We start from the raw sequence: 22,235 nt of genomic DNA, 5'->3' as shown, positions 1-22,235 counted from the left end.
TGGAATCCTTGGTTTTCACTCGTTCGCTTTCGCTTCCTCCAATGGTTAGAAATGTATGTTTGGGGGAAAGATAATCCCAGTCGATGACATATCTCTCTCATGGCTCCTTGCTTTTTTCTTTCTTTTTCCCTCGTCTATTTTACATCCATTTTTCTTCAGCGCGGCCCCTCCAAGCTTTGCACTTGTCATCTTCCCCCCCCCCCGTTTCTTCTCCCTCACTCTCTAAAGCGATGTTTCCTTTCCTTGAGCCGTAGCCAAGCCAAACAAGACAGACATACCATCTCTCAACCAGGCTTATGGAAACAAAGTCAGGGAACCACCCCCAACACCCAAAGAACCTTGGTTGACCCTGTGAGAAAACAAACCTCGTAGTTTCTAATTCGGGATGCACCCCAATCCCAACTTTCTCCTATGTCCTATGTCGTAGTTCTTCAGAGGCTTGCCATTTTTGCTCCCCATTTTCATTTGCCCTAGGGGTCGTATTTTTGTGTCCTATTATCTACCTACCGCCCTTCTCTTCGGCATATGGTGTATGCATTTCAAGCTGGCTAAATCACCAAGCAAAGCAATTTGATCATAGCACAGGCCTAGAGACAAAGTCTAATGCCAGACAAAGCCCGAAGGGAGTGGGAGGCAAAGCAGTAAAATTACGCACCTTCTTCTTTGCGCTACAGAGCACCGTTCACCTCTTCCTTTCGCCTCTATTTTCTTTGATCTTTCGTATCTAGTCTCTTCCTTCTGAAGCTACATCTATATGCACAATCAGCACAACACCAGAAGAACATCAGAATAAGGGAACTTGATGCCACAAAAAACTGCACGTTACATGTGATGTCCCAGTAATTTGCCCTTTTAGGAAGGTAGCTTCTAGGGATTTATTCTCGAAGCTCCTTCCGCTTTAGCATTTTTTTTTTTCCTATCTTTTTTTACCTTGTTTCTAATTTGTTCTTTGTTCTTTCCATCCCTTTTCTAATTTAGTTCTTTTGCTATCACCTTCCTTCTAAGCACAACTTCTTCTTAACCTTCCTTCCTTCCCTGCCACAATTTAAATAAAAGAACTTCCACAGTTTCTCTCTCTGGAAGGAGCAGGAAATATAGCACACCCAAAAGGGCAAGTAGTAGCCCAGAGTCAGATCGAGATCGAGGTCAAGATCGAGGTCAAGATCGAGGTCAAGATCGAGTCTTGTTGTAGACTCTTTCCTATTTCGGCTCTGACATGTAAATGGCAAGTCTTTGTTTGACTCGTCACTATTGTCTTTTTTTTGTTGATGCCCACCCCCTCCTTCTTTTGCTAGCTCCTCTGCAAAGCAAAGTCCAAGTCCGTGTTGCCATTCTGGCTTGTTTTCACTCGCTCATTGTCCTTCCCCCTCTTTCCCTCCCTTTGACCTGCCTTTCCTTTTTTTTTTTTTCCTTTTTGCGTGATGTCCGTGTTGAGACTCCATTCTATTATCATTTCGTACTCCACGGTTGTTGCATTACCTATGATCTTTTGCATCTTTAAATTTCTCTTTTGTGCTCCTTCTCTGGCTCTCATCCTTTTTTCTTTTTGGCTTTTGCCACTTTATGCCCAATGCTGCTCCAAGTGAAGTTCCTTCCCATGCCCCAAGTGCTGGCCTGAACACAACGCAAACAAATTTAGCGTGGCATATCCAAAATGCTCCCTCCAACACTGATAAGTGGTGGAGGAGGCTTGTCTATTAAATAAACAATCTAGTAGAAAGGAGTCAAAAAAACAACAGGAAAAAAGCCAAGCTTGGCTTGGCGTCTATCAAATTTCCACTTCTTGTCTCCAATGCCCACCCAGACTAGCCGTTTTGCAAGTAGGTACTTTAGTAAGGAATCTAAACCCTTTTGGGGGCCCTCATCTCTTATCTAGAAAAAACAATATCGGTCCAGAATTTCATGGAATATAAGGAAGAAAAATAAGCTTTGTCCGCTGCAAATCACACCCAATTATTTCAACTGGCTGTTTTTATGGAGATCACACAACAAAGCCTACAAACCTTCTTTCAGCAGCCACTTCACTTGGGTACGAGAACATCCTTGTACCTTCACCCTAACCCTGCATGCCTAGGTGCTCTTGATTTCGTCCATGTCATCTAAATCGCTCTCGTGCTCTTTGCAAACAATGTTCTTCCAACAGTGGCAAATTAGGGCAATGCTGGGGAGATATCGACTTAAGTTACAAGGTCGCCCCCAAACTAAATTGGGGCAGAATAAAAGCAGAATGCACACATCACATTACAACTCAGCCTCGAGATGTCTTCCCACGGAAAACCATAAAGTGGGCAAAGTGGGGATCCCTTAAACTTCGGGGTTCCCATTCCGATATAAGGCCAAAACTAGTTAGGAGAAAGATACATATGACAAGGAAAAGAAAGTAATGAATAGAAGGCAGGTCACGGGAGTATAAGCCATGCTCGACCCTTCTATATGATCAGTCCTCTTGGTAGTTTGTCTTGGTTCTTTTAGATTCCCACAGGCGCACAGACTAGAAATATGGAGGGCTGGCAGGTCAGTATCCGGTTGCTTTTTTTGCTTACACATCTCCCTTTGCCTATCTTGTCCTATTCATATCAGTTTTTGGGTATCTCTTGAAAAGTCGCTCTTCGAATTTAGCCCGTGTTAATGGCCTGTGTAAGGCAACCCACCTCGAAGTGGACCGATATGGGCTTTACGAACATAAAGTGCACGAAAAATTAAGAAAAAGAAAAAAAAAAAGCAGTCTCCATGGCAATAAGGCCGCAGCGCGCAGGAAAACAAGAGAGCAGTGACAGCAAAAGGCAATATAGAAACGCTCGAGTCTCTAAAGATGGCACTGGGGGCGTGTGACTCGTCATAATACGCCTTGAATAAGTAAAGTTCATCCACATTACAGTCACTTGCTTCAGCTTCTTGCGCCGTTTTTTCTTCCGCCTCTTTGTCTTGACTGCTCCCCACAAGAACACCCGCATTTGCTTCTCGCGTTTTCTCAGTTTTTCCTGCTTACTCCCTAGGGACAAATGGCCGAGTCCAGCGAGTCTAGTGTCCAAGTCCTTTTCCATTTATAGACATACCACGACGAGCATTGTCTAGGGTCACCGATTTACAAATTCTTGCTACCAGAAGCAGCATTAACGCATGCGTCACGCGGGCTGACAGTGGCGCGAATGCCAGTTCGGGCCGAGAATTTGAATAATTCCGGCAGTATACACGGGTCTGTCCCAGCAACTACTGTCGATTGGGCCGGTGGACGAGCTATTGCGGCATGGGATCGGCGAGACCAGACAGGACCCAGTGTTGATATCAAGGTTAGTTATCTAGGCACTGCTGGCGATGGCATCGTGGACGTGTTGGCCATCCTAAGTCAAACCTCGGCTTTAAGTCAGTCGGTATCTGGAGAGTCGATGCTCAGGGAAAGAGGGGCGCTCCCATCATTCTCGGCAGGCATACAACGTTTCTGCGCTTTAGCAAGGCTGGCCCAGGATTAGAGCAGGGGGAGAGGGAGAAGGCCGAGAAGATTTAGGGCCGAGGGCTGAAGGCTAAAGGGGGCATCGGGTGTTCCAGCTTAGGTATGGGTCACAGTCTCTAGAGGCCTATGAGATGGCTTTCATTAAACTCTAATATTAAACTTTTTTTTCTAGACAGCAGTGTCTTCGTTTGATTCTTGATATCTCATAATTGCAACACAAATTTACTCTATTCTATACAATGCCCTCAACTTCCAACTCACACTTGTAATTCTACAAGAGTTCCTATTTTATAGTAGGAGTGCTGCAGCCAGGGCCACAACAACTGCCGAAAAGGAGGCTGCCATTGTGGTGGCAGCAGCAGTCACTACTGGAACGTCGCTGCTAGCAGGGTTAGACTTGGACGAAGTAGCCGGGGTGTTGGGGCCAGCAGGGGCGACCGCTGAGGAGAACGAGGCCGGCAGGGTGGTGGGGATAGCGCTATGGGCCATCCCAGTGTAGGTAGAGACGGTGTTAGGGTTGGCAGGGCCAGCGGGAGCCGCGTTAGAGCCAGCGCTGGAGCCAGAGCCAGAGCCAGAGCCAGAGCCAGAGCCGGAGTTGGAAGCACCGTGAGTAGCAGCAGCGCCAGGAACCAAAGACGAGGCACCGGGGCCGGCTGGAACACCAACATAGGCACCGGTGGGCTTAGGAACAGTAGTAGTCACGTCCGCAACGTAGAAGCTAGTGCTAACAACAGGCTCGCACTTGCCGGGAGTCACCATTCCATTGGCACCAGTAGTAGCGGTAGTTGAGGTGCAGTCAACAGTAACGACGACGGTGTGCGTCAACTGTGAAGTAACGTAGACAATGTCGATATCTGGCACGCTGGCAAAGGTCGGGACAGCGGTGCTGTGGGCATCAGTGGAAGCTCCGAGTGGGCGGATGGGCGAGCCGGTACCGGGAATGCTGTTGGCCAGGCTGGTAGTAGAAGGCCTGCCGGCTGTAGCAGTCAGAAGAGTAGCAGGAACAGTGTGGTTACCGTAGGGCTGAACGGGCGAGCCAGAGGCCACAGGGTAAGCCTTGGTGGTCTTGGTCTTTCTAGCTTTAGCAGACTTCCAGCTCTCATTCTCATCATCAGAGTCGGAGTGAGAGTCAGAGCCGCTCAAGAAGCTGCTTCGAGGCTCCTTGTGTCTTTTGCCGGGGGTCTTCAAGTGGGGTCCGGCAGCGGCGGCAGTGACCAGGGGAAGCTTCGTAGACTTGGCATAGCCAGTAGTAGTTTTAGCAAAAGTGCCAGTAGAAACAGCAGTGTGAGTTGGAAGGGCTCCAGTAGATGCCACATAACCACCAGTATAGGACACTGCCTTGTTGTTAGAGTCAGAGTTAGTGCTGGAGGCAGCCTCAGACGTGGAGCTAGAACTGGGATCAAACTTGACAATGCGGCCATCAATCTCAGCTTTGACAGGAGACCAACGCTTCAGATAGTCCAAAAAGACAACATCCACTTCCTTATAAGATGCTTTCTTGTTAGCATTATTCAGCAAAAGCATGTTGTCACCACCCTTAAGCATAAAATCGACAGCCACCATACGGTAAGTCTCGTCAGGATTAAGCTGCTCTCCGTTGATCTTGACACTGATCAGGCGCGATCCAGCCGGCATTGTAGGGTTGTAGATAATCTCAACACCACGAGAGACCTGGAAGAATGAAGTAATGGGCTGGCCGTTTACAATGTTCCGTCTAGAGACAGAACCCTCGAAAGTATCCCATAGAGTTTTTCCGTCAAACTCGGCCTCAACCACCATACTTCTAAATGGCAGCGCAGTCAAGACATCGTTGAGAGTCACGTCACCAGACTCAATGGTAGCTCTGATACCGGCCGAGTTGACCATCGTGAAGTACCGCTTCTCGTCATCCTTGGAGATTTCTGACTTGGAGTTACGCATGACATACTCCAGCATGGCATCGGCCACCGCGTTGCCTAGCACACATTCCTCCTTCCGGCATTTGTCCTGATCCAGATCCGTAGCAGCACTGCCAACCACCACGCTAGCATAATCCTGAAAGCCTTTACGCCACTCATCAATATCAGCCTGAAGCTCAGCGTCAAAAGGCGTCTTGTCAGTGATAGGAATAGGAGCACCCTCGTAGGACAGCGCATGGCCGTCCTCGTCAAAGGCCACCTCAATCTTGCCGACATAGTCGCCCCAGCAGTGGGCTGTGACAACAAAGACCTCGTTGCCTTCAGCATCATGGGCGATAGTAGGGTACTTTCCCTCAGCCTCGGGCATGTCTCCAAGCAGTGTGTGGGTATGGCCACCCATGATCAGAGAAAGACCCCGAGTGGCCTCGGCCAGTTTGATATCTTGGTCAATACCAATGTGGGTCAGAGCTACAATGCGTTTGATGTTGGTAGTGGCCTGGATATCCTCGATAGTACGTTGCACAGTTGACACTACATCGAGGAATATGGTGTTATCGGGGCTAGACAAGACATCAGTGTCCTGAGTAGTAACACCGATGACAGCAATCTGTTGCTTTTCAAAGATAACGTATGGCCTGACAGTAGCATTGATGTTGGGGTCAGCCGAGTTGATGTTGGCTGAGAGAACAGGGAATTCCAGATTTGTAAGAAACTCGCCAAGCTCAACATCACCACCGTCCCACTCGTGGTTTCCAAGTGTCATGGCATCGAAGCCAACCCGGTTGAGAGTCTCGCTAATCTTGGCAGTCTTGTAGTGAGCATAGAAAAGAGTGCCCTGGAATTCGTCACCAGCATCAAAGACAAGGGCGTCCTCGTCTTCGGCACGTGCTGTATCAAGGACATGCTTGATGCGGGAGTATCCACCGTAGCAGCCATATTCAGGGTTCTTGCAGTCAAGACCCGACTTTGCAAAGAGGTCCAGGTGGGAATGGATATCGTTGACGTGATAGAACTCTACAAGGAAGAGGTATGTTAGTTTGTTCTCATCAAGGAATATAGAGAGACACCGAGTGGCTTCTTGTTACTTACTAGCCTTGAAAGGCTCAGGAGCGTTAGGGTCACGCTTAGCTAGCCTCTGACTATACAAAACATCATTGGCAGCCACCAGGCCAGCCATAGCCAAGCTAGCCAGAGTATACACCTTCATGGCTAAATGAAATGTAGAGAGCGTATATAGAAAAGCAAAGGATCCTGTTTCTTTTGCTCTATATTTTCGCCAAAAGAGTTAAACAAAGAATGGACAAGAAAGACTTGAAGCAAAAGGCTCTTTTAAGAAAAGAAAGCCACAATTGGAGCACAATGAACAAGCCTGGTGAAAAAAGAGAGCAAAGGATCTCGAGGGTTGATGGGCAATCTTATATGTTGCTCTTGTCTCTCTCCTCTTGTTTCTTCGTTTCCATTCCCGAGTTCTCTTGCCGTTATATGTCCAGCGGCGACCGTTAGTCCAGCGGTCACCGAATTTTGAGCTGGGGGCGTGTCAGTAGTCAGACGCATGCGCAAATCAGAAGAGATATAAACTATACTATCGAAGCCAGAGCCATGTCTATAGCCGGGAGAAGTGCTACTTGCATGTTACCCAGTTTCTTGCCTCATCTCATGCCCAAGTCACTCTATCCCAATCTGACCCTGCCTGCGTTTATACCTATATCTGCTTATGTTACCCCATTTTCTTCTCTTGATATCCCGAAGCGAAGCCCAATGCTGCCACTTTGAGTGCCAAACGTACTGTTATGCCGCGTCTGTTCTTGCTATATTTTCCATGGTATATACAACTATGGGATTTATTTCTTTTCAGGGGTCCAGGTTGGCCCAAATGCTCCTATCGCCCTTTGTTTGTTTCTGTTTCTTGTTTATTGCCTCTTGCCTCTTGCCTCTTGTCTCTTGTCTTCTGTCATCCTCCCCCCCCCCCCCCCATGTGTCCCTCTTCCCTCTTGTTTCTCACCTTCCTCTTCTCGGCATCGTCTGATATCGCACCTTTGTCTATTACCTTTCGATACGACCTAGACACCCACATGACCACAAAGCTGACAAAGGGTTTTTCTTTGCGCTGCTAAAAATGCTCATCGCCATCTAGGAGGGGTTGAAAGCTGCGCCATCATTTATACGCTCATAATATACGAATCTTTTAGTAAACTTGGTCTTGATATGTTTCTCTCTCCTCGATGATGGACAAGGCATGGAAACAGTCCACACTGAGTATTTTCTTTTTTTTGCTTTGAGAAGCTAGTACATACTCAGTCACGCTCTATCCAGCAATAAATTTGCTCGTCAAATACATCAGAAAAGCAAGGACAACGACAGGTAAAAATAGAAAAGAAAAATCAAAGCTTGGACGTCATGACATGCATAATTTATTCGAAACCTTGGTGTTCACTCATTCACTTCCTCTAATGGGGAAGATAATCCCAGTCAACGACATATCTCTCATGGTTCGTTGCTTCTCTCTTTTTTCTCCGTCTATTTTATATTCATTTTTTCTTCATCGGCTCCTCAAAGCTTTGCACTCATCATCTTTCTCCTCTGTTTCTTCTCCCTCTCTCTCTAAAGAGATACTTCCTTTCCTTGAACCGTAGCCAAGCCAAACAAGACAGACATACCATCTCTCAACCAGGCTTATGGAAACAAAGTCAGGGTGCCACCCCAGCACCCAAAGAATATTGGTACCCTTTGAGAAAACAAACCCCTCAGTTTTTATTTCGGGATGCGCCACAATCTCAACTTTCTCCTATGCCTTATATCGTATTTCTCGGAAGGCTTGCCATTTTTGCCCGCCTATTTCATTTGCTCTATGGGTCTTAGTTGTTTGTCCTATTATCTACCTATCTCCCTTCTCTTCGGCATATGATGTATACTCCTGTCTTATAGTCAATTCGCAATAGAATTTATTGCTATTTGATAATAGAGTTAATGTTGTAATTTAGACATCCAATTGATCACAGCACTGTACTTTAGTATTGTGATTTGTGAGCGATGCCGGGTAGTTAGTTCTAGCCGAATCGGACTCTAGCAAGGTAACGTGATCATAGCACAGGCCTAGAAACAAAGTCTAATCCCAGACAAAGCTGAAAGGGAGAAAAGAGGAGAGGAGAGTGGAAGGCAAATGGTAAAATTACGCACCCTCTTTTTGATGCTATAGAGCACCGTTCGCCTCTTCCTTTCGCCTTCATCATTGTCGCTGATCTTTTGTATCTAGTCTCTTCCTTCTGAAGCCACATCTACATGTACAACAAGCACATCAGCAGAAGCACGTCAGAACATGAGAAGCTGCTGTCACAAAAAACTACACGTTACATATGATGTTCCAGCAGCTTACCCTTTTAGGAAGGTAGCTTTCAGGGGTTTATTCTCGAAGCTCCTTCCGCTTTAGCGTTTTTTTCCTGTTTTCTGTTTTTTACCTTTTTCTAATTGGTTCTTTGTTCTTTCCATTCCTTTTCTAATTTAGTTCTTTTGCTATCACCTTCCTTCTAAGCACAACTTCTTCTCAACCTTCCTTCCTTCTCTGTCAAAATTTAAATAAAATAAATTCCGTAGTTGCTGTCTGGAAGGAATAAGAAAGAGAACTCACCCAACAGGGAAAGTAGTACTACATCACCACCCACCCTCTCGCCATCGCCCACCAAAACTCATGACTTTGATTGACACACATCTCGGCCAGAATGAAGGTTATTCAAGGGTAGTTTCTTCTATTAAGTACAGAATTAACTCCCATTTCTAGTTCTGTCCTCAAGCTGCTAAGTTGGGCACCCGATATATGTGGGTAGTAGTAAGAAAGAAAGTATTACCAATTCAACCCCTAATTTCCTCGCCACTCTTTTCCAATATTAGTCTCTCACAGCATGACCGGAATGCCTTCATTGCGGCCTCGTTGGAAATGCACATAAGGTTGTATCGGATATCACCGATAATGGCTTTTCACCCGCTTAGGTGTCTCAGCAACAATTAGTGCCTCGAACCACTCTAATCAACGGACTTAATGGCCAGACAGCTGTGAAAGAGCAAATCCAGCCTAGCCAACGACTATCAAAAAAATAAAAAGACAAACTGGCTTTCTAGATTCTTCGTGGGGAGTCTCTGGGGCACGCCCCGTCCTAAAATCAGATTCGTGTTTGTGTTATGGGAATGTTAAGACAACAAGGCGATCAACCGGAACTCGGATGCAACTGGGTAGCCAGATTTATTGATCGCCACTCAGACCTTAGGGCCAAGATTGATAGGCGCCAGGAAGTTGATAAGTTTGAATTTTATGTCCAAAACAGTTCATTGGTACTTCAATATCGGAGAGGGCTAGTATGGTTGGGCCCAGCATGAGAATGCTATGAACGTTGATGCAGGAAGTATAATTATTGGTTTCGGCAAGTCTCTAACTCTGTTTTCATTATAGTTTTGAAATTGGCCCGACTAGACTCTCTTCGTTAAGACTGGATAGCCTAGTAGTCGCAAGCGCGAACCTAAAGCGGAAGCAGAAGACTCTTCTCAAGGGACCCCATGCTCATCATAGGACCAGCCTCATTCATAAAAGTTGCTGCTTTTTACAGTGGAGCCTTAACTCTTAGCATAATATTAAAAAATAAAGAACTTCAGGAACACTCGTTTCTAGATGAATTTAGAAAAATAGCCGACAGGTATTACATAACCACCTAACAAGCAGACTAATGACCACATCGGAATTAAACGACTTGCAAGAGTCTATTTGCCTCAAACCAAGCCCAACGCCAGGTCTGATACCGGATTAATCATTATGTACGGTCATAGTAGTCATGCAATGGTAATATCTTCGTTTACCCAGCTAGAGACTTCTGCTAACGGAGCTAAGGAGGAATGGATGGCTACATTCTTTTAGAATAATATTTACTGTTGCCGCCTCCCAGCACATTGCTCCCATGGCCTTCAGCAATTACATAATGAAGCGTTTCATGCCGCCGAAGCTGCATATCACCGGGAACGGGAAAAGTTCGCTTCCCCGACTGGTTCTGCTCCAATGGATATGGCCAGTTTCATCAGAGCCTATGCCAAGGCTCGGGGAGGGTTAATAATTAACAATAGATTCTCTGGCTGGAGAATTACTAAAAATTGGCCAATTTCTCGGGCCAAAACTTTGCGGCATCCGGAAATTCAAGAGGATCGGCCGAATGATGGCCTGAGGAGAACTCCAGAGCGGGCGCCATATTTCGGGCCGGACGATACACCAAAATCTAGCCGTCGCATTTGTAATCCTCCGCTTAATGAAATAGGAAAGACGCGGGGACGGTGTAATGTGATAGTCCACCCGTTTGAGGCGCAGCAGCAGACGTTGACGGGGTATGCCATGAAGATTGCTGGTCTAAAAGAGCAACTGACTCGTCTCAAAAGAGGGAAGAAGAGGAAGGCGTCGCCTAGTTCCAATAAGCGTTCCGTGACCCTAAGCAAAGCTTTAGTGGCTGAAGAAGATATTTCCGAAAAAGAAAGTGAAAAGAAGCTTGCTGGGGTGAATGGCAGGACTTCAAAGGAGGCATGGTCGGAATCAGAGGATGCTTTGGTTATTGAAATTAAAGAGGACATCGTACCACCTCAACGAACCACTAGGCCTAAGAGACTAGACAAAAGAGCCAAATTTCAATAGACAAATCAGCGGCAAACTTAAATGAGGTAACGGTTTGCAAATAACTTCTTTTTTGGATAAATTAGGTGTAAGTGAAAGAGCTGAGTTTTGGTGGTGGAACTTTTTTTGCTTGGCGAAAGGGTGGGTGGTTGGTGCATGGCACCCCAGAACGAGATCGAGATCGAGTCTTGTTGTAGACTCTTTCCCATTTCTGATCTTACATCTAAATGGCAAGCAAGCAAGTCTGACTCGTCCCTATTCTCTTTCGTTGTCGATTTATACTCCCCTCCTCTTTTTGCTAGCCCCTCTGCAAAGCAAAGTCCAAGTCTGTGTTGCCATACTGGCTTGCTTTCGCTCTCTATTTGTCCTTCCCCCTCTGACTTACCTTTGCTTTTTTTCATGTGATTTCCGTGTTAATACTTTGCTCTATTATTGTTTCTTGCTCTATGGTTGCTACATTACCTATGATTATGATATTTTGCATCTTCAAATTTCTCTTATGTGCTCCTTCTCTGCCTCTTCATCCTTTTTTCTTTTTGACTTTTGCCACTTTATGCTCAATGCCGCCCCAAGAGCTGGCCTAAGCACAGCTTCCATCGGACTTAGTGTAGCATATCCAAATGCTCCCTCCACTTGAGCCATGCAACACTGATAAGTGGTGGAGGAATGTTTGTCCATTAAATAAGCAAGCTAGTAGAAAAGAGTCAGGAACCAACCAGGAAGAAAATCCCCAGGCCTGGCTTGGTTGGTGTCTATCATATTTCCACTTCTTATCTCCAATGTCCGTTTTGCAAGTAGGTACTTTCGTAAGGAGAATCCAACCCCTTTTGGGGCCCTCGTCTCTTATCAAGAAAAAAACAATATTAGTCTAGAAGTACATGGAATATAGGGAAGAAAAATAAGCTTTGTCCCCTGCAAATCACCCCAATTGTTTAACTGGCTTTTTTTATGGAGATCAAACAACAAAGCCTATATAAACCTTCTTTCAGCAGTCACTTCACTTGAGTGCGAGAACGTACTTGACCTTCACCCTAATCCTGTATGTCTAGATGCTCTTGATTTCGTCCATGTCATCTAAATCACACTCGTGCTCTGTACAATCACTGTCCTTCCAACAGTGGCAAATTAAGACAACACTGAGAATATATTGACTACAGTTCCAAGGCCACCCCCAAACTACATTGGGGCACAATAAAAGCAGAATGTGCCCGTCACATTACAGCTCAGCCTCCAGATGTCTTCCCACGGAAAACCACAGAGTAGGCAAGTAGGTATCCCTTCCGGTTTTCTGACACGAGTTATCGATTTTCAATCTTCTTGAACTTCAGGGTTTCCATTACGATATAGGGCAAGCGGATGCCGACCTGCCGGCCCTCCATACTTCTAGTCTGTACTTCGATGCAAAGACGGCTGATAGAACAACTGATCACGCATGTGTAAACTCCGTCTTATAAAATTCTGTGCAGCCACACAACACCTTTCACGTTGCTTATTCTGCTATCTCCCGTCCATTGATTGCTCTCATTTCCCGTTCCGACCGATTCTTTCCTCTATTCATGTCTTCCTCCCAAAACTTCCCACTCCATCTAGCCGTAGTAGTAGCGGCACCATTTGACGCAAGGATTTTCCCACAAGCTGGTCTTAGCACACCAAAGAATGTCCAGAGCCAGGACCCAGAATCAAGAACATGAAAAACCAAAAAGAGCCCGTGTCCGTGCCGTAGAAGCGAGCGTCTTAAGCCACCCTAGCCGGACAGCCGGGTTGTGTGAGGACCTGTCTACTTGCCTTGCTAAACACAGGAGGTATGGGGGGATACCAAAAAAACAAAGCTTGTCATAGGAAGAAAATAGTCGCCCGAATCGAAGCGCACGAGCCGGTTCGCGGTCTGGCGTGAGGGAAAAGCCTCCGAACGAACAAAAAAAAGAGAAGAGAAAGCAACAAAAAGGTCATCCGTAGCTTGGATATATGGTCAGGGATAAACAAGAAGAGCAAAACAACTTGGGAAGTAATATAAGCGAAAATAAAACAAGATCTTCTGTCGAAGGCTCCTCCTTGTGTCCTGTGTCCTCCCCAACCCGTCTGCCTTTTTCCGATCTCCCCTCTTTTCCTGCCTCCTGCCTTCTTGCGCCTCTTCTTGGTGCGCTTTTTCCTGCATTCTTTCTCCTCTCCCCTCTTCTCTTTCCCTCCACGCACACCCCCTCCCTTGCTCATCTTGAGTTTGATGCCCAGAAAATCACCGCTTTCCGGCCCTTATCTTGATCGCCGCCTGCCCAATGCTAATCTCTCAGCTATCTAACCCCATGCTTTTATCTTGTTTATTTATCCCTAACTCTCTACCGCCACCTTTAGATCGGGGTTTTAGTCTCCGTCTCCGTCTCCATTCTAGCAGAAGCAGATGATAGCCAAAAGATAGGGACTTTTGGAAAGACCTAAGAGGCATCTCTTAACAGCTCACAATAATTAAACTAGGCCCCATAGATTGCCAATCAAACACAAGCAACCGATGTGGTTTTCATCGTATGTTCATACGCGCTTAGACGTTGTGGCGAGAGTCAACGCAATGTGACACAAACATAACACATAGGGTTACATGGTATATAGGGTTACTACCGAAAACAAGTCCTGTGCTATGCCACCAAAGTCCAGTCTTCGCTTCCATCTGTTTGTTCCCTTTCTTAAAGTATCTTAACACATCAGCTCCCAAGTCAGATTAAACGGCCAAGCGGACATCTTTCGCTTTCCTTGTCTTTGTTGTCATACGAACCCTTATCTCTCCCCGTATCCATTACGACAATACGAGCAAAACAAGCAAATAAAGGAAATAAGGGAAACAAGGCAAAATTGCCGCCGCTTCTATTTTTAGCCCTGCTCCTCGACATTAATCTTCATCATGTTATTAGTGACGTAGAGAGCAGCTTGGTTTTCATGACTTGCTGTTTTTAAAGTCTGGTAATTTTTATAGTATTCTCTTTTTGCTTTTGCGCCTTGTATTCTTCTCCCTCCCTCGATAGACTTGGGAATTTCGGCTTATTCCAGTGCTTGTGTATTCTACTACCCCCTAACAAACAACCAGTGCATCACTAATAAGTGATGAGGCTCAAGAGGGGCTGGACGAAAGAAGGAAAAGTAAAGCAAGGCCAGAAGCATGTAAAGGAAGACGACGAAGGAGAGTGAAAGCCAACGAAAATGAAAGAAGGAAAAAAAAAAGAAGAAAAAAGAAAAAAAAAAAAAAAACTAATAATACAGACAAAAAAAAGGCCAGCAGGATTGACTTATCCGTTTGTTCCTATAATACACAGGTATGGGAGCTACTAGAAGTAGGATAACCACAGGAACGCAACATCGGAAAACAATCAAGAAACGAAACGTTGGAAAACGGGAGAAAAAATAACGAAAACAAAAAACAACCCAAGAAAAGGGACACACTCAGGACAGTCCCAACATAAGCCAATAGAAGGATAAAAAAACAAAAAGGTCCGTGGACAAAAAATATCATATCCCTCCTGTCCGCACCCACTTCTTTGAACGGCCATTATTACCCTGCAGTTGCTGCCGCTCCTGCTTCTGTTAGTACTGGCACTGGCACTGGCACTGGCACTGGCGCTGACGCTACACATCCGGCTCATCATAGCGTCCATCGCTCTAGTTGGAGTTGATTGAATGAGCATCAGCCGAGATGATGCCACGCTTGTTGTCCTTGGCCATAAGGCCCGACAGGCTCTTCTCAGGCTTGGGGTAGTCGGGCCGGCCAGCCAGCACGTCGACAATGTCCTTGAGACCCGTCCAGTGGGCCGACAGCGGCCGGCGGTTGGGCCAGTCGGTGTGCTCATTCTCCAGCTCCTCAATCGACGAAAACACTACATTGGCCGCCTTGATGCCAATCACACACGCGCCCAACGGGTCGTGCTTGACTCTGTTTTGCGTTCGCGGGCCAAAGGACTCCAGGTGCTGAATGCACTTGATGGCCAGACGCACAGCACGGCAGCGATCCATAGGCGACGGCACACCTCCCTGTTGCACATGTCCAGGAATGGAGTCACGAGACTCGAAGCGGTCATGGGCCTCGTCACGCATAATGTCGGCAATCATCTTGGCATTGTACACCTTGCTGGCCTTTTCGTTGATAAGCATGAGCCGACCAGCCCGGGACTTGCCGTTATCATGGCGGAAGACGTCCTTCATGTGCTTGACATCGGCGGCAAGCATCTCTAGAGAGATGCCTTCCTCGGGCGTGTACACAGCCGCAGCGCCCACACTGAGGCCAGCCAAAGTAACAACGTAGCCGCACTTGCCACCCTGTGTCTCAATTACAAACACACGGCGACGTGCCGCCGAAGCAGACTGCTTAATCTTGTCACAGTAGTTGACCAGTTCGTTCAAGCAGGTGTCCGAACCAAGCGAAAACTCAGTGCCAGGAACATTGTTGGAGATGGTAGCAGGCAGGATAACCATGGGAATGCATAGCGACGGGTACTCGTCACGAGCCTTGCGCAGTTGGCAGCCGGCATGGAAGGCTTCAAAGCCACCAATTAGGAATAGGGCATCAAACTTGTACAGCTCAATGAGTTCAGCCACCTTGTCCATGCCGGACTCCTCCGGAAGCTCACGGTTGGTGCCAATCTCGGAACCGCCCTTGCTAGCCCAGCTGTCGACCTCAAGCCAGTTAAAGGGACGAACAGCGCCCAGGGGAGCATCGTCGTGGTGGCGGGTGAAGCCAGCAAAGCCGTTGTGAATAGCAACAGGCTCGTGACCACGGGACAGGCAGTAGGCCACGCCGGCACGGATAGCAGCATTCATGCCTCCAGCAGGGGCGCCGACATTGATGAATCCGATTTTCATTCTCTATTCGGTTGGTTAGTTTCGGGGTAAACAGAATCATACAAGGGGAAAATACAGTGTACAAAAAGAAAGAGAGGAGAAAGCAAAGAAAATCATATTCCCTAACTCACCTTGTCAACTGGCGCCAGATCGTGCTCGTCAGCATGAACGTTGGTCGTCATAAGATACGAGTGGTACTGATCAGAGAATTCTGTGTCACGAAGTGCCATAGCACCCTCAAAGTCCTTGGCTTCAATGGCCTTGGCCACAGCCTTGGTGTCAATGACAGCCTGGACTAGCGGTTTGCGCACAATCTTGTTTTCGTTGATGGCAATAAAGCATGTCGGCGTCTCAGGGGTCGCCTCGAGAACAGCCTTGACAGCCTCAACGCCTTGCAAAGTGCCCAGCATACGGTCATAGGCAACGGCTGTACCACCACGCTGCACGTGGCCAAGAGTAGTGATCCGGGTATCTAGGGCCAGACCGTTAGGGTCCGCCAACAGATCCTTGACCATTTCGGGGGAAATCTTGGAGCCGTTGCGATCGTGAGCACCCTCAGCAATAATCACAATGGTCTTGCGCTTGCCCAAATTGCGGTGGCGCTTGACCGTGGCGCTCATGGCATCTCTCCAGTCATCGTCAGTCGGGCGCTCGGGAATAAAGAGGAAATCAGCACCAGTAGCAACACCAGCCATTAGGGCAAGCCAACCGCAGTGGCGTCCCATGACTTCGATGACAAAGGCACGGGAGTGTGAGTAGGCGGTGGCCTCGATGTAATCTACCATCTCGCAAATACGGGCCAGGGCCGAATAGCAGCCGATGGTGGCATCAGTACCCGACATGTCGTTGTCGATGGAGCCGACAAGGCCGACAATATTGAGGTGTTGGTAGGGTTTGACCTGGTCAGGGGTAAGCTCGCCCTTAGACACAAGTTCGTCAATGAGGCTAGGCCACTCGGCACGGAAGCGGTCGGCACCAGTCAGAGATCCATCACCACCGCAGATAATAAGCGCATCAATTCCATTGAGGATCATGTTTTTGGCGGCGATTAAGCGACCAGGGCGCTCGTAAAAGGCCATGCAGCGCGCAGTACCAATTAGGGTACCACCCTCAGAGAGCCACCCACGGACACCGTCCCAGTCCATCTTGCGGATGAAGTCTCCGCCTTGGACTAGGCCTTCGTAGCCTTCATATACACAAAAGGCATCACATCCCATGTGAATGGCCATACGCACAACCGCACGTACAACACCAGCCATGCCCTGGGAGTCGCCTCCCGAGGTCATGACGGCAATCTTTTTCCGAGGTCCGTCCGTCATTTTGAGGTCCGAGGAAGAGAGTGGTGTAGCAAGAGCGGCTAAGATCTGGTTGCGGGGGAAAAAGACGAGAAGTCGAGCAAAGAGGCGGCGAAAGAATGGGCGGAGCTGGTTAAAAAGAATCTCAATAGGCCGGTAGATGAGCTGCCGGTGGATAGTCGGTGGCATATCCCGCTCAGGGAGGGGGAAGAAGAGGGAGGGAGAGAAATATATAAGACGATAAGATGGGGGCTTTATTGAATAAGCGAGGTCAGGCAACAGTCAGGCAATACAGCGAGGCAATACAGGGAGAACAATAGAGGTAATAGAGAATAGAGGGAAATGCGGAGAAGCAGCAACAGAAAGGAGAGAAAACAAATGTGAGCTGATCAAAATCAGAGCAAAAGCAAAACTCGGCAAGAGGAAAAAAATGACAATAAGACGAGGTTTTCCCGAGCACAGAGAAAGAGCGCTAGTTTTAGGAAAGCACGCGACAGAGTAAGATGGTCTGCCCGTGGTGCTATCGCCGTTTCAGTTTTTACAGATGCTGCAGATTCTGCGGCTCGTTTCCAGTTGGAGTTCTTGCTTCTTGTGTTCAGAGTGAGGGTTTTTGGAGTTTTAGGAAAGAAGGGAGCCGGAAACCGGAAGTTGGAAAGAAAGAAAAAAAGAAGAAGAGAGCAACGGGGCCAAAATGGAAGGAGAAGGGAGGTTGGAGGGGAAGCTTTGTCTTTGTGTCTTAGGCTCCTTCCTGACTTGTACACACACACACACAAACAGTTACAGTTACAGTTGCGGTTACAATCCACAGTTGAAAAAGACCACAAGTCACCATACAGGAAACATGCTATTTCACCATTTCAATTGGCTATTGATCGAACTGAAGCGCCTGTTTTTTTTTTCCGCTTCGGCTTCACGTCTTCCTTCTACCGGCCGTTATCTTATCAGCCAGGCGCGGCGGCGGGGTTCTTTGCTTGGTAACCTTTTTTTTTCTCTTCCTTCCTTACCTTTTAAAGCTTGTCAATAGTGGTATGATGGTTTTTTTACTCCACCTGCTCCGGATTGAAATACATGATTGGCCAGGCTGCTTCAAAGGAATAGGTGGGGAGAGGGGCCAACCAAGACAAAAAAAAAAGACTCAAAGTTGATGAAAAAGAAAGGTGTAAGCGCACTTTGGATCCTGCTGAATGTGTCAAGGGAAAAGGACAAGGCGAGGATAACTAAGATAAAGCGAGTAATTAATAAGGGCAGTTTAAATGGTAATGAATAAGAAGACTAACAAGACAGCAAGTCAGCAATACACAGCGATGAAAGGAAAGAGAAAGGACAAAAAAAGAATAGAGAGGCCGTTGACAGCTTGGTCGTAGTAGTATCACTCATCGTATGAGTAACATCAGATTACGTGCTGTGCAAACAGTGAAACCTGCCTTGTCTGTTTCTATCTGTCTGTCATCTGCTTTGTCCTGCCGTGTCGCCCGGTCTGCATTGTGCATGTACTATACACCAACACCACGTGACCTGGCCTGGCCTGGCCTGGTCTGATCTGATATGATGTGATTTAACCTATCAAACGCAGCCTTCCTGTCCTGATTTGTGCTTGTGTTGGTGTTTGGATAGCGTTTGGTCGAGTCTAGGTCTTTCGCCTTCCATTTTGGCCGGGCACACGGAAGCGCTGCAAATTATACCTTGCTAGTTTGTGCCTTGCACCTTGCCAATCCTAGTATGCTTTATGCTAGATGGCTTCATGGCTTGATGCTTTTAGGGTGGGACGTCCGACGAGATGACGCACTTGTGGAGCGAAGAAGCCCCACTGCCGTGCGCAAACGGCCCTATTCCTGGTCTAGATTAGCTGTACATTTTCTGGCTTCAAACAAATAAAAGCATCAAGGCTTTTATTGCCGTTGATACGGTTTTGTATTTACGATCTGTGGCGCTGAGGGGAAAATTGGGAGAGGGGCCAGTTGTGGCTGCATACACATGTACATGTGGCTTAAGCTTGTCTAGATAGTGCCTTAGGCACCCCTGTTTCACCGCCTAACCTCAGACAAGGCTGTATCGAGTAAGGCGGCAGAATTCTTTAGTTTTCAGTTCTCAAATCTCTCAGCCTTGTCCTCATGATGACATCGTTTTTGTCCCACCACCTAGCAAAATCTACTGCCAACTACCGGCCAACATTAACGATTGCGCATAATTTAGTAATTTTATCAGCGTATATTCTATTTCTAATCTCATCGTATAATATCTCTGTGTCTCTTCCCCAATATTTTCGCCTTCATTTCTTCATCCTATCTACAAATCATGTCAGATAACATTCCCTTTGGCCTGCGCCCATGGCCAACAACCAACAGCAATCGCTCTCCCAAAACTGTCGCTGATTTCATCGCTCGTGCAAATGCACAAGTCCCTGGAGGCTTCAAGGCCTTATCGCAAGAAACTCTTTCTAATAGAATACAAAGCCCGAATGATGTCGCCAACTCTCAAGAAAAAATTGATGAGGACGCCGATATGGACGGCAGTGAAGACGACGATGCTGAAGAAGACGACGAGAAAATAGACCCTGCTGTCATCAAGATGGAAATCTTAAAGAAGATTGAGTGGGTGCCAACAAATTTCCAGAGTCTTCTAGCACCCCCTCGCAAACCTGATCCGACTGCCGCTAACCAAGTCTTTGTCTCCTTCTAGCCATGCCCACAACTGCGCCATGATCACTCTCGACTTCATCTCTCTGCTTCTCACAAAGGAAGTGCCAGTCCAAGCCGGGACCACCCTGACACAAGGACTCCGCGAAATGGTTGGCATTGGTACTCTCGGGTCCACCAAAATGATTGAGTCCAACGTCAGCGCAGAAAGAATCCAAGACGACAATCAGGTTGGCCTAGGCTGGTCCTTGATGGACATTGACAAGGTCTCACTTGCTGCCAAGCAGTCGGCAGTAACTCTCAAAAAGGAAATCGAAAAGGAGAACAAATACTGGGAATCGGTCATTTCCGTGTCCGAAGCTGGCTGGAATGTTTGTCGGCTACCAAACGAGCGGCAGACGTTAGGAGTCAAGTTTGGGTTTACCACAGGTAAGGCTGTTGCTACTGCTGCGACTGAAAGACAAGATGCTTGTTTCTTTTGCAGCCTCTCTCTCTCTCTCTCTCTCTCTCTTCTGTTGCTCTGCTGCCGTTTTTTATATTTCTCATGCTTTTGGCGCGTGTTACTAACAAAGTCCAATGCAATATAGCTAATACCCAGTTCCGAAATGCTAGTTTAGCGCCCATGAGGCGAGCTGATGATGGCAGTGCCCAACTTGATTTTGGCAAGCTCGGCGGTGTCTCGCAGCGTTTGCTAGTATCACTTGAGGAAAACGGAACCATAATCGGCCGCTCGAGTCTCCCTAACCCAGTACCCGAAGATTCCCCACTGAGTGCTCATGTGCTTGAAGCTAGGAACACCGTATTTGCCCAGGAATTGTGGCATGAGCTAATACTAGAGTCTCGTCAACTCGGTTCCTATGGCGTTAGCAGAGAAGCCTCCAGAATTGTATACCAAACTCCCACTAGACGCAAGGTAATTTTGGAACTGGCAAATCTCAACGACGCCACCCGGGATAGAGGGTCTTTGCCACATGACGAAGGAGCAAACGCCATCAACACTACACTGTGTATACTGCTTTCCTATGCCCATCGCCATAGCGAGTATTTGCGTTCGCGTCCATTTTCACCAACTAGCCCACCTACACTCAACGTGCCAAACCACAATCTACTACGGCCCATTATTGTTCGCGAGCTGCATCGCAAGGCTTTTGTTGAGTGTATACAATATGTAGGCGCTGTTGTGAAGACCTTGCACAACGCCGGCTTCCCCGAGTCACGGTTTATTGTGATTGCATCGCCGCACAAGGTCGATGAAGCCATCCATCAAGTGAGCAAATCGGAGCGCATGAGTCTCCCGCAAGCCTATATCTCGGCTCTCCTAGAACCGCTTTCTTTTCATATCCGTCTCTCTCTGACTAAAAGCAGCCGGCTTCTTGTCGGAGCCCGTACATATCTCACACCGCAGACTACCACTTTGTACACTGTGATCCTTAATGACACAAACCTCAACCACCCCAACTGTCTCCCCGACATTTTCCCCCCTGTGATGCAATATCCCACCCTAGCCGACCTACGACAGCTTCTTGCTCTGGCTATGGCCTATTCCGTAACCAAGTCCTGTCATGACACACTTAGCCATGAAGAGAAAGAGGCCAAGGCTGCGGCACAATCAACAACAGTGCCCACCATATCCGCAGGCACTAGCATGCCTAGCCTTACTGGTTCTGACGACCTACCGCTACCGGCATACTGGACCCACGCATTGGACAATACCATGCTACTGCATCGCATTGACTTGAGCGCGGGATCAGAAGCGAAAGTCTCCGTGTCTGCCAAAGACATTCAAGGCGCTGACGGCAAATTCCATCCGCAGTTGACAGTGTTTGCGAATCTCGACACGCCGTCTCCTGAAGAAGGCAGCGGAGGCAGGGATCCAGACGCAGGCATATACGGGGCTGATGGAGATACAGACGCTAAGAACGTCAGCGCCATTACTACCACCACCATGGAGGCTGATGATTGGGTGTCAGTCTCTGTAGCCAAGCCCAAGCCGTTGAAACAGGGGATAAAGACCAGGGCGCGAGAGGATGTAATTCCCTTTGCCAAGAGTGTTACTATGACGTGGAATGAGCACGGGGGCGCTATCAGCGATGGGCTGGGTATTGGGGGGGATGCAGGCACAAGCGGGGTCTTGGAGGCGTGTAAGAAGCTAGTGCGCGAGCTGTTCCGGGAAGCGTAGAGGAGGGTTAGGTGAGTAAGACAAGGGGATAAGAGGGGAGAGTGAGAACACAAGGGAATGCAGACAGGCTTTCTGGTCCTTGATGTTTCTGCCAGAGATCGCAATAATAGCATTGGGCATTTTTTGGGCTGTTTACATTGGGGAGAAGAAGATGGGCATGATGGGAGACCACATTCGGAGCTGGGTCCGGGCAAGCTGAGCCATAAGCCATGAGCAAACTTGTGGGGAAGATAAACACCGAGCACCGAGCATGTGAACTGATCCTTTTTGTTGGGCGGGGGGGGGAGGGGTGAATTTTTTCTCTTATTTTTCCCCCCTCT

General features: G+C 47.6%; 4 protein-coding genes across 4 annotated transcripts; 2 read left to right on the top strand and 2 right to left on the bottom strand.

The window, feature by feature from the left end:
* Positions 1-3,739: 3,739 nt before the first annotated feature.
* Positions 3,740-6,556, bottom strand: HOO65_030473 (5'-nucleotidase; the record flags this gene model as incomplete). The annotated part of the gene is made up of 2 exons (XM_071001873.1): positions 3,740-6,363; positions 6,439-6,556. 2 exons carry the CDS (start codon positions 6,554-6,556, stop codon positions 3,740-3,742), a joined length of 2,742 nt encoding a protein of 913 aa, XP_070860152.1.
* An 8,073-nt stretch (positions 6,557-14,629) lies between these two features.
* HOO65_030472 (6-phosphofructokinase) lies at positions 14,630-17,124 on the bottom strand (the record flags this gene model as incomplete). The annotated part of the gene is made up of 2 exons (XM_071001923.1): positions 14,630-15,829; positions 15,937-17,124. The coding sequence occupies 2 exons, from the start codon at positions 17,122-17,124 to the stop codon at positions 14,630-14,632; spliced, it is 2,388 nt and encodes a 795-aa protein (XP_070860151.1).
* Positions 17,125-19,395: 2,271 nt separating this feature from the next.
* On the top strand, positions 19,396-19,779 carry HOO65_030471 (Mediator of RNA polymerase II transcription subunit 17; the record flags this gene model as incomplete). Its single annotated transcript, XM_071000426.1, has 1 exon — positions 19,396-19,779. The coding sequence occupies one exon, from the start codon at positions 19,396-19,398 to the stop codon at positions 19,777-19,779; it is 384 nt and encodes a 127-aa protein (XP_070860150.1).
* A 19-nt stretch (positions 19,780-19,798) lies between these two features.
* HOO65_030470 (RNA polymerase II mediator complex component SRB4) lies at positions 19,799-21,915 on the top strand (the record flags this gene model as incomplete). The annotated part of the gene is made up of 2 exons (XM_071001984.1): positions 19,799-20,165; positions 20,324-21,915. 2 exons carry the CDS (start codon positions 19,799-19,801, stop codon positions 21,913-21,915), a joined length of 1,959 nt encoding a protein of 652 aa, XP_070860149.1.
* Between the last annotated feature and the right edge of the window lie 320 nt (positions 21,916-22,235).

The sequence above is a fragment of the Ceratocystis lukuohia genome (genome assembly GCF_044167205.1).
Source record: "Ceratocystis lukuohia strain C4212 chromosome Unknown Supercontig3_pilon, whole genome shotgun sequence".
Taxonomy (NCBI): domain Eukaryota; kingdom Fungi; phylum Ascomycota; class Sordariomycetes; order Microascales; family Ceratocystidaceae; genus Ceratocystis; species Ceratocystis lukuohia.
This window is presented reverse-complemented; position numbering and strand designations above follow the sequence as displayed.